The 11,190-nt window shown below is 56.2% G+C and overlaps 1 protein-coding gene across 1 annotated transcript; it reads right to left on the bottom strand.

Annotated features, from left to right (window-relative positions):
• Window positions 1–1,166: 1,166 nt before the first annotated feature.
• Window positions 1,167–10,714, bottom strand: ABCF3 (ATP binding cassette subfamily F member 3). Its single transcript, XM_006160756.3, has 21 exons — window positions 10,554–10,714; window positions 10,196–10,343; window positions 9,995–10,074; window positions 9,494–9,540; window positions 9,183–9,280; window positions 8,963–9,085; window positions 8,540–8,806; window positions 7,895–7,975; window positions 7,748–7,807; window positions 7,595–7,651; window positions 7,472–7,494; window positions 7,309–7,364; window positions 6,995–7,195; window positions 6,825–6,901; window positions 4,026–4,070; window positions 3,817–3,949; window positions 3,014–3,102; window positions 2,833–2,924; window positions 2,351–2,483; window positions 2,125–2,212; window positions 1,167–1,964 (listed from the first exon to the last, which is right to left on the bottom strand). Exons 1-21 carry the CDS (start codon window positions 10,624–10,626, stop codon window positions 1,806–1,808), a joined length of 2,130 nt encoding a protein of 709 aa, XP_006160818.1. The 5' UTR covers window positions 10,627–10,714; the 3' UTR covers window positions 1,167–1,805.
• Between the last annotated feature and the right edge of the window lie 476 nt (window positions 10,715–11,190).

Here is an 11,190-nt window from a genome sequence, read left to right as displayed (position 1 = left end):
TCACGGGAGTCACCGTCTGCCAGCAGTCCTCACACTGCCCATAAAGCTGTGCACAGTGCCCAAGGCCATCTGTGTGGCTCCTCACCACCGCCCAAGGTGCCCCGCTCTGCTATCAGCAGTGGGGCGGAGATCGGATCTCAGGCCCAACTCCCGCCCGCCTCAGCGGCATTCTGGAACACTAAGGAGCTGGGGCTCCACGAGGGTCACAGCCTGGTGGGCTCAGGCTGAAGGCCCGGCCAGCGGGCAGGCACGAGGCCTCCGACGGATGGCTCCCGACTTGCCTTCTGCAGGTCTGGAATTGGAGTACAGGGTGGTGATAAACCCCCAGGAGTGATGAGAGTGCCCACGGCCAGACGCGGCTGGAGGCCAGAGGCAGCTGGAGGAACACCCGCTCTGGGTCTCTGAGAGGCGAGAGGCACACACTTCTGCAGCTTCGTTAGCCCACTGCCCACCCTGAGGTCACTCAACAGAGCCGTCCTGTTCTTTGCCCACCTGCTAGGGTCTGCATGTGTCCACCCCGCCCCCAAACCACACGGCTGTGATGGGATTCAAAGGGCAAAAGCCGTCTATGGCGGTAGGAGGTGGGTCTTGGGAAGGCCAGCATTAAGGCAACAGGGTAGGGCCCCATAACTGGACCCTGGTGGGCGTGCGAGGCGGGGCAGAGAGCCGCGCTAGTCTCTGCCCTCCCACGTGGCCCAGGAGCAGGTCCTCACCAGGTGTGGCCCTCGCGCCTCCAACTGCGAGCTGAGTAAGCCTCTCAACACCCCCCCCAGCTCCAGGCATCTCGTTAGACACAGAAGAGAACCCGAACACCCTCAGCAGGCTTCTCTCCGCAGCTACCTGTCCCACACGCCCTCAGCAGCTCCGAGCTTTGGGACTACAATCTCCGAGAGGCCAGCACGTTCCTTCTGTTGACTCTGGCTTCTCTGTCACCGTGAGCAAAGTCACGTCTCTAATGTCTCCTGCACATAACAATTACACACAGCAGCAGCTGAGTCCTCTGAAAGGGACAGTGTAACCCCACTCGGTTCATCACCTGCTCTGCCCTCTTAGACCAGTTAATTCAAAACAGTGTTCTCTTCCTTCCCACCTGAGCTTGGCCCCTCCCCACTTCCCGGGCTCTCGTACATGGTTACAGGAAAAATAAAGAACATGAATCACCCAAGTAAAGTGGGGTGAAGGTTTCTCTTCGGCCCGGAGGGTCTATACCAGAGGCAGGGCAAGCGGAGAGCAGTTGGCAGATGTTTCAGGCTGGCTTCCAGAATCGGTTCAACCTTCGCGCAGCCCAAGACCCCGATGCTGAGGCTGAGCGTGGCTGGGAGACGGCACTGCAGGCGGGGCAGGACCTCGGCCCACGGGCTGCCCGCGGCCTCGATGTCTCCTCCCAGGGGCAAGGCCAGCGCTGCTGTCCGTGTGACTGACACGAGTCATGGGAGACGGCACTCAGAGAGCCCACAGCCCTCAGCAGGAGGCAGGCACTGCAGCCCCACTCAGGGAGCAGCAGAGAGGAGGCGGGGACGCATACGGAGGTTTAATTTACATAGCAGCCACGTGGGGGGGGCAGTCAGAGCTGGGGGGGGTCTAACCTCCAGAGAACGCCCCCAGACCCCTTCCCCAGGGCCAGTCCTTGCAGACCCTCGGATGGAGCTCCCCAGGCTGTGCAGAGGACGCTCCCGGTGAGGAGAGGTTTGGGAATAAGGCTGTCCCCAGGTTGGGGGAAGTTCGTGGCCTGGAGTGCCTACACGGTGGCCCAGGAGTCTGAGAGAGCAGTCCACGTCCTGGGCACAGCCCTCAGCCTGGTGGCCCTAGAGGAAGCCCTCACGGCGGAACTGCTCCTGGAGGAGGGCACGGTACTGGTCGAACCCCCCCTCAACCCGGGTGACGCCGCCTCCTTCGCACACCCACAGCTCCCGGCACACGAGTCGGATGAAGCGCTCATCGTGGGACACCAGGATCACACCACCCTGAAAGACAGGAAGGCAGGACATGGCGCTCAGGACACCGTGGGCGGGCGCGGAGTGCGATAGGGCAGGCGGTGCTTAAGGCGCTCAGGACACCAATGCGGGAGGGCAGGCGGGCAGGCGTGGAGTGCAGGAGGGACAGGCGGTGCTAAGGCACACTCACCCTGAAGCTGTTGAGCGCGCGGCCCAGGGCCTCAATCGTCTCCATATCCAGGTGGTTTGTGGGCTCATCCAGGATGTAGAAGTTAGGACTAGGAGGCAGGACAGGACACGGGAGGGTGGGTGGTTTCAAGGTGGAGGTGGGAGGTGAACCTCTGACATGAGGTGAGAATCACGGTCCACCGGGCGACAGGGAATGGGAGTACCAAGAGCAGAGAACGAGGCCTTACCAGGGCATGGTCATCTGAGCGAAAGCCACCCGGCTCTTCTGGCCCCCAGACAAGCTGGCAACTGGGCGCATGGCCAGCTCTCCAGAGATGCCATAGCGGCCCAGCTGGTGCCGGTACTCCTCCTCTGGCCGCCCTGGAGAGGCCCCTCATTAGGTGGGTCCTTGGCCCAACCCCCTCCCCTCAGGCCTCGGGGCCCTTCCTCTCCAAAGGCCCACTTCTTGCATTGGCTGCTCCATGCCCACCCCACGGCAGGCCTGGCTGCAAGACTCAGCCCCAGCCTTCTTTCATCAAATCCTTAACACTGGGGCCAGCAGGTGGCATGGTGGTTTAAGGCACTGGACTCCTGCATGGCTGGCTACAGTTTGAGTCCTGGACCTGGCAGCTTGTTTTCTCTCTCCCCCTCTCTCATTCTGTCCCTCTCTAGTCAAATTAAAATAAACAAATAAATAAAATCATTCTTTAAAAAAAAATACCAAACACACCAGGAAACTTGCGTGCCAGCAGTTCCACGGCACTGACGTTCAAGTCCAGCTGCTCCACGTGGTGCTGGCTGAAATAGCCGATCTTCAGATTCCTGCAGGCAGAGATGGGGTGGGGGAGGGACCGTGAAGGAGCGCCGCAGCCTGACTGTGGGCCTGTGCACACTGCAGGGCTGGGCTCTACCTGTGAGCATGCCTGATGCCGCGGACAGGCGCCAGGTCCCCCATGAGCAGCTTCAGCATGGTAGACTTCCCAGCTCCGTTCTCTCCCACCTGTAAGAAGACACAGGAGGACATTAAACGGTGCCTGTGTGTGAAACATGGAAGGTGAAGAGGTGAGGGGTCCCAGTGACTCCAACAACCAAAAAAAAAGTTGTTTTTTAAATATGTATTTATTTCATTCCTTTTTTTTTTTTCTTTTCTTTTTTAATTGGGGGGGGGATAGAGAAAGGAAAAGCGAGAAAGCAAGCTGCCAGGTCCAGGACTCAAGCTGTGGTAGACTATGTGGGAATCCAGCACCCTTAACCACCATGCCAACTGCTGGCCCTCCCACAAAATGTTTCTAAGGAGCGCTGGAAAATGAAGTGAAGCTCCAGAGGAACTGATTCCTGAGTACCTGCTGAGTGCCGGGATCTACTTCTCCCAAATCAAATGAGGCGGATGTTGCCTCACCTTAAGGGTGCGGGACTGTGCGGTAACCAAGCTGGGAAACGGCAGGGTCTGGTCTGACCCCGAGGCGCACCCTCTCTCCCAGATGTCCCATGGTTTGAGAAAACTCAGAACTGACGCAAAGCCCAGCTCCAGCTCTAAGTATTCGTAAGATACAAGCCGGGCTTTCCATCCTGCCAGGGGCCCCATGAGGCCAGACGACAGGCAGTGCAAGTGCGACCCAGGCCCTGACCCCTGCTCACATGGGCTTCTTCCCTCCACAGCCTGAGGGCCAGGCCAACCCGCACCACATGCAGGGCAGAGCGACAGCTACCGTACCACACAGATGCGCGACTCCAGGTCCGCAGAGACGGAGAGCCGACTGAAGATGACATGCTTGGGGTCGTAGTAGAAATCCACCTCATCGAGCTGCAGAATCGGCGGCGAAAACTTCTCGAACCCATCAGGGAACCTATAGGAAGTGGAGGTGAGGAGCGACGGGCGCCAAAAACGAGAGCGCTCCCACCAGTCCCTGGGCCCTGACTCACTTCATCACAACTTCCGACTCCTTGTCCACGGGCTTCAGCTCTGGTCTGAAGGGAGGGATGGGATAGATTAGCCTTTAAAAGATAACTTTATCTGTTCTTGCACAAATAATGTATGGTCACAGAAAACTTAGAAAAATGCTGTACCCCCACCACCCAGGTAATATTATTCTTCTGGTTCATGATGTGCTGAGAAAAAGAGTTCTTTTCAGCAGCTTCTCACTCCCAGTTAACACAACCCGCAGTGTGTTTCCACATTTCAAAGAGTTTTGTTTGTTTTTGTTTGTAAAGATTTATTTATTGGGGCCGACAAGTGGCATGGTGGTTAAAGGTGCTGGACTCCCACATGGCCAACCACGGTTCAAGTCTTGGACCTGGTGGCTTGCTTTCTCACTTCCTCGTTCTCTGTCTCTCTCCGATCACACTGGAAAATAATAATGATAATAATAATAAAGTTAAATAAAATAATTCTTTAAAAAAAAAAAGATTTATTTTATTTGGGGGCTGGCAGGTGGTTAAAGGCGCTGGATTCTCGCATGGTTGACCACAGTTCAAGTCCTGGACCTGGTGGCTTGGTTTCTCACTTTCCCTCTCTCTCTGATCAAACTGGAAAATAATAATAATAAAGTTAAATAAAATAACTCTTAATTTTAAAAAATTTTACTTGACTTTATTTTAATTTGACCAGAGAGAAACAGAATGACAGAGAGAGAGAAAGCTAGGTCTGGGATTCGAACCATGGTCGGCCATGTGGAAGTCCAATGCCCTTAGCCACCATGCCACCTTCTAGCCCCTCCACATCTCAAAGTTGTAAGCTTCATGATTTTAAGTGTCTTTCCCCCAGCACGTCTAAGAAAGTCGCTTTAAGGTTAAAACCCTGTGGCCCAGCAGGTGGGGTGGTGGTTAAGTGTGCTAGATTCCCATGATTGACCACGTTCGAGTCCCAGACCTGGCGGCTTGCTTTCTCACACCCCCTCCATCTCTCTCTCTATCCCTCTCTAGTCAAATTTAAAGAAATAGGGGACCAGCAGGTGGTGTGGTGGTTAAGGCACTGGACATTCCCATATGGCCAACCATGGTTCAAGTCCTGGACCTGGTAGCTGGCTTTCTCACTTTCTCTCTCTCTCTGTTTCTCTGGTCAAAATAAAATAAATGAATAAAAAAATAAAAATAATTTTAAAAATTTAAATTAATTAAAATAAAAATAACTCTTAAAAAAAGATGAAAACCCTAATGCTCAATGTGATGGCCATTAAGGAGATGCGGATCAGAACCACAGTGCGTTATCACGTCACTCCTGCAAGGACGGTTAAAACTACACAGGCAGTTAGTGTCCAGTGTTGCGGATGTGGAGAAAGACTCGTGTACTGCTGGTGAGAATATAAAATGGTATAGCTGCTTTGGAAAACAGGCTAGCAGGGGTCCGCAGGTGGCGTGTGGTTGAGGCAGTGGGCTCCCACGTGGCTGACTGTGATCTGAGTCCTGGACCTGGCAGCTTGCTTTCTCACCCTCTCTCTAATGTGTGTGTGTGTGCCTTATCGCAAATTAAAAGATCAAGATACATTTTAAAAATTAAATACTAAAAAAAACAAAAGGCAAAGAAACTGGTTTAGCAGTTCCTCAAACACAGATGACAGAAAGCACCATCAGTCTGCCTGGGGTCCAGGGTGTTTCTGGGTGTTGGGCAAGAAGAACGGACAGGCGTGTGGCAGGAGACACTCAGGCATGCTGGGTGTGCGCGTTATTTGGCCTGCTGCGAAGTTTTGCCTGTATACACATTACAGATACCAAAATGCTTCAAATTACATAAATTAAAAATCGGTATTCATAAGTATGTTCATTACACCTGAATAGCCGAATTTAAAAAATGTTTTATTTATTATTTTTTAATTCACTATAGAGCATGTGTGAGGGAGAGAGGAAGCGAGAAAGCCAGCCACCAGATAACCACGGCCGGCCATGTGCGAGGTCCAGTGCCTGAACCATCACACACCTGCTGGTCCCTCAATAGATATTTTTAAAAGAAAAAATGATAAACATGGAATTACCATGTAACCAGCAATTCCACCCCTTAGTGGACTGCAAACTTATGTCCACACAAATGTCCACAGCTGCGCTGTTCATAAGAGCCAGAAGACAAACGCCCACCTAATGAATTAATAAACGAGATGCAGTGTGTCCCCACAACGGAGTACTCTCCAGCTATAAAAAGAAGTGAGGCTGGGAACCAGCAGTTAGCATAATGGCTATGTCGCTGGACTCCCACGTAGTCGACCGTGGTTCGCGTCCCGGACCCGGTGGCTTAAAACTCACGCCGGGCACGTGTGCCCGTGTGCGCGTGCGCACAAGATCCTGAGAGGAGAATGGAGGAGAAGGGATTGCGGTGCGGCCATCCCCCCCGGGGGGTGATTTCTCGCTTTCTGTCTCTATATCTCTCTCTGTCTGTCTGGCAAGCGCACATGCCCTATAGCGAAAAAAAAAAAAAAAGCCTCTCAAAAAAAAAAAAAAGTGAGGCATCAACATGCGCCGAGACACCGATGAGCCTTGAAACATCATGCCGGGTGAGAGAAGCCTGACACGGGAGGCCACACGCTGCATGAATTAGCAGACAGACAGAAAGCGGAGCACAGGCTGCCCAAGCCCATGGAGGAACCCTGCAGGAGCAGTGCAGAATGCTCGGCTTTCCTGCAGGGGCAGGCGCTCCAGCAAAGGGGGGACCAAGACTGGAGGGCAAGGTGTGGCCTACAGAACGAGGGCTGAGGGAGGACAGGAGTCGGGGTCTGGCCACGGACGTGTACTCACAGCTTCTCCAGCATCTTGAGCTTACTCTGCACCTGAGAGGCCCTGTTGGCGTTGTAGCGAAACCGGTCAATGAAAACCTGCGGGGGAGGAGCACAGCACGGGTCAAGCTCCTTCCCTCCCCCAGCTCCGATGCCCGCCGTGGGAGGGAGATGCCCGCCCTGCCCACCCACCTGGATGTGCTGGCGATACTGCTGCTGTGCCTCGTATTCGCGCTGCTGGTTGAGCAGCCGCTCCTGCTTGCTCTTGATGAAGGTCTCGAAGTCGCCCCGGTAACCATCCAGCCGCTGGCTATGCAGGTGGATGATGTCTGTGGCGATGGCGTTCAGGAAGTTGCGGTCGTGGGAGACGACTAGGATTGTGGAGGGCCACGTCTGAGGGGTCACAGGACAGCAGGCCCGGTTTGGGGGGCAGACAGTGCCTAGGCCCTCAGGTGTCTTGGGGGCAGACCCTCCCGCAGCCCACTCCAGCACCTGTAGGCACTCACCTGCAGGTAATTCTCCAGCCACAGGATGGCTCTCACGTCCAGCATGTTTGTGGGTTCTGGAGGAGTGGGGTACACACGCATGGGATTGAAAGGCTGGAGAACTAGGAACTTGAATGCCGCCACCCTCCCATCCCCAAATCAAGGTGCTCCATTTCAAACTCACCATCTAACAGCAAAAGATCTGGTCTACGAAAAGAATAGAGGTTTTAGGTCAGTGACTTGCTGCCGTCTCCCAGGAGCCAAAGCCCACCCTCCACAGGGCTCCTACATTGCCCAGGACACTCACCTAGCAAACAGGGCCCGGGCCAGGGCTAGCCTCATCCTCCAGCCACCCGAGAATTCCCTAAAAAAAGATAGAGCCACGTTAGGGCCAGTTGTTCCAGAGCAGGCAGAGGTGGAGCCAACAGTGCTCAGAACCAAGGGTGCCCAGGCTACTTACCGGGTAGGCTGCTGCTGCATTTTAGGGGTAAAGCCAAGCCCAGCAAGAATGACTGATGCCCTAGGAGCAAAGAAATTAAAGAACCCAGCTGGAACAGAACAGAGAGACAAGGGGAAATACGGAGGAGGGAGGAGGAATTTTAAGTACCTGGCAGGTGCCTTGTCAGCCTCGATTTCCTCCAATTTGGCATAAATTTCTGCCAGCTGTGTAGCTTCTGAGCCCTCTGCCCTGGGAGGGAGGAGAAAGAGCAAACAGCTTGAGTAGGGGCAGTCTAGCTAGATGCCCTCCACCCTACACAGTTTGAAAGTGGGCCACTAGGGACCAGCAGATGGCATAATGGTTACATCACTGGACTCCCATGTAGTCGACTGTGGTTCAAGTCTCAGATCTGGAGGCTTAAAACTCATGTTGGATGCGCGCGCGTGTGTGTGTGTGTGCCCAAGATCCCCAGGAGGATGGAGGAGAAGGGGTTGTGGTGTGGCCACCTCCCCTGGGAGGTGATTTCTCGCATTCTGGCTCTCTGGGAAGCATACATACTGAAAAGCAAAAATCTCTCTGAAAAAAGAAAGTGGGCCACTAGCTGCCTTATTGCTGGGACAAGGACAGAAGGATGGCGGGCTTTACCAGGGTAGTGAGGGCAATGCACAGTGTGGAGGGGACTAGGGCTTTAGGGTCCCACCGTGCCACGTTCTAGGTCTGGATGACTGGAATGGGCATGCGACCCAGGGCTCGTGAGCAGGCGGGCAGCCTGAGCCGGCTGCTGCTGGGGTTTCCCTAGCCTGGAGCCCTCACCTGCCAGCAGCAATCTGGGCGCTGAGCTCTCGCTCCCGCCGCAGCAAGTCCTCTCGCACGCTGTCGCTCTCCAGCACGCTCTGCAGGGCAGGGGTGTCGTCTCCGGCGACCTCCTGCTCTACGTGCAGCAGGGAAATGTGGGCTGGGACCCGCAGGCTCCGGGTGGCCAGCATCTTCAGCAAGGTCGTCTTCCCCAGCCCATTCCGTCCCACCAGCCCGTAGCGGCGGCCCCACGCCAGGTTCACATCCGCTCCAGCCAGCAGTACCCTGTGAGTGGTCGAAAGGAGACCCGGGCTGCTCTAGAAAATGGTGCAGAGCAAGTTTCACGACAGAAACCCAACGCTGTTTGGAGGCCTATTTCACCTCTCCAAACCCTCCTCAGCTGGAGAGAGGATGAAGCCTCTCCCACTGCCACTCGCTCACCTGTCACCAAAGGACACATCGAAGTTCTCGATGCGCACGTCGTAGGATTTGTTCTTGCCGGATGACTCCAGCCGGCTCTCCTTCCTGCTGCCTGCCTGGCTGGCTGACGCCTCCTCCAAGACCCTTTTAACGGGGAGAAACAGATAGCTCTGAGCGCTCCCATCGGCTCCCACCCCAGCAGACTGCTTCGCTGTCTCCGAGCCCTTCCTCCCAAACTCACAGCGGGCTGCTGGCCTTGAGCGTGTCCCTCTCGGAGCGCTTCTCTTGCTTTGCCTTCAGGCGAGCCTCAGCCTTCTCTAGCTTCTTTGCGTTCACGGTCTAAGGGTCAGACACACCCACCATCACCCTGCATGTAGGCTCAGAAAGGACCCCCAGAGAACACCTCTCAAGGAAACTCCCTCAACCACCCGTGATGAACAGGCTCAAAGACTTGGGGAAAGACAAAGCGATCCCCCAAAGAGTCGCCAACGTTTCCAAAGGCAACTCCTACTCCCAGCACAGACGCAGCCCCTCCTGCCGCCGCCTCCTCACCGACGACTGTTCCCTCTTGAGCAGTCCAGGAAGTGTAGTGCCACAGTCTGCGAGTGAGAAGGAAAGCAGTCACCTTCTCCCTGAAGGTAGGGAGCCCTAGCAGTCGGAGTGACCGTATGAACCAGTCCGGGACAAGGACGTTTTCTAGAAAGCCTTACAACCCTTACACTCTCCTCCCACTCAACAAATCTCAGAAGGATACAGAGACAGGGGAGATAAGCAACAAGGTAACGGAGTTGGTTAGTGGGTTGCAAAATCAGGGACTGAAATAAAGTCTGTCCAGATCAAGACCCAAACACCTCCTACCATTTCTGAGTTCAGAAACCCTTCCAGCCCTACACTCCCTTTCCTGTAGGCTCGCTTTGTTCTCTATAAGGACTCAACTACCACGCCGACCTCTGGCAAAGGAGTTCTGAGCTGCCTGGGGCAGGTGACTGCGGGGTGGAGGCTGCCGGCGGGGAAGGGCCGTGTGCCCCCAGTTCAATGCCCCCTCCCTCTCACCGTAGTTCTCCGTTATCTTTGACAACTGTATGGGGGCGTCCAGTAGCACCTGGCTGTTTCCCTGGCTCTGTGGCTCAGCCCTAGGTGGGTAGGGACAGAAGACGCAAGGTTAGGAACGGCGGGGAAGCTCCCGGGCCCCCATCTCTCGTCTCCGGCCGCTCGCGCTCCCTCGCCCCCTCGCCCGCGTTCCCTGGCACGTACAGGCGCAAAGTGTTGTACATGCGCTGGCACACCGCCCTGATGCCCGCGTCATCCTTGCTGTCCCCGGACACCTCTTGCAGTAGCTCCCCCACGGCTTCCACCAGGTCGTCCACAGACTCGAAGTCCGCGCTGCCGCTGTGCAAGACGCCTGGGGCGGGCGTGGCAGGACGGGAAGATACCGGGCAGGGGGCCATACGAGCATTTCAGTCCCCGAACCGCGGCCCCAGACCCAAGCGGCCCTCGGGACGAGAGGTCATGCAGACTAGAGGCCGGCAGGGTCCCCGGCACGGCCCTCCCTCAGGCTCTCCCCGCGGCCTGCTCTTCGGCCCCTCCAACCCGCTGATCCGCTTCGGCTCACCCGTCACGTAGTCGAAGACCTGTCCATCAATTTCAGGGAACTCGCTCCGCAGGATTTCGGCGCAAGTCGCCATGTTCCAGTCGGGATCCCGTCCGCGCAGTCGCCTCGAGACCACGGCCCAGGCCCGCCCCCTGCCCTTCCCCCCGAGAGCTCGCTCCTCTTTCCTAAGCGCATGCGTGGCGGTGACGTCAGAAAGCGGAGTGCGCGGAACCCAGTGGGCGGGGTGAACAGGGCCGAGGGAGAGGTGCGCATGCGCGGCTGAGTGTGCTGGGCTGCGCTCTCCGCGCCTGCGCAGCACCTTTTCCACGGAAAGATAAGCCACGTGCGGTTCCCGCGGCTTTCGGGGAGGTAGCGCGACAGGAGGCGAGGGCTGGGTAGACCGTGGTTTATCTGGGCGCGAGCTACCCGTAGCCTGGCGATAAGAGAAGGCAGTCGATAAAAGCACATGGCTCCCTATATCTTACGCGCCCTCGCGCGCCTGCCGCAGCGCGTTCAGCCCTGCCCGTTTGGGACCCGCAGAGAGCTTCGCTGATTCAGGGTCCGGCGCTCTTAGAAGCCCCTGCCGAGTTTGTGTCGGTGCCCGCCGGTTCGCAGTTCCTCCCGGCTGGGCTCCGCCTGCCCACTGCAGCCCCGCCGG

Source organism: Tupaia chinensis, unplaced genomic scaffold (genome assembly GCF_000334495.1).
Source record: "Tupaia chinensis unplaced genomic scaffold, TupChi_1.0 Scaffold000708_1, whole genome shotgun sequence".
In the NCBI taxonomy this organism is placed as follows: Eukaryota; Metazoa; Chordata; class Mammalia; order Scandentia; family Tupaiidae; genus Tupaia; species Tupaia belangeri.
Note: the sequence above shows the minus strand (reverse complement) of the source record. Positions and strands in the feature narration are given on the sequence as shown.

Excerpts from the sequence above, each read along its gene's own strand:
- ABCF3 (XM_006160756.3), bottom strand. The coding sequence starts at position 10,626 with ATGGCGACTTGCGCCGAAATCCTGCGGAGCGAGTTCCCTGAAATTGAT. Across the intron at positions 8,807-8,962 it reads GATGTGTCCTTTGGTGACAG|GGTACTGCTGGCTGGAGCGG; the intron begins GTGAGCGAGTGG and ends GACCACTCACAG. Across the intron at positions 7,808-7,894 it reads GCTGACAAGGCACCTGCCAG|GGCATCAGTCATTCTTGCTG; the intron begins GTACTTAAAATT and ends CTTTGCTCCTAG.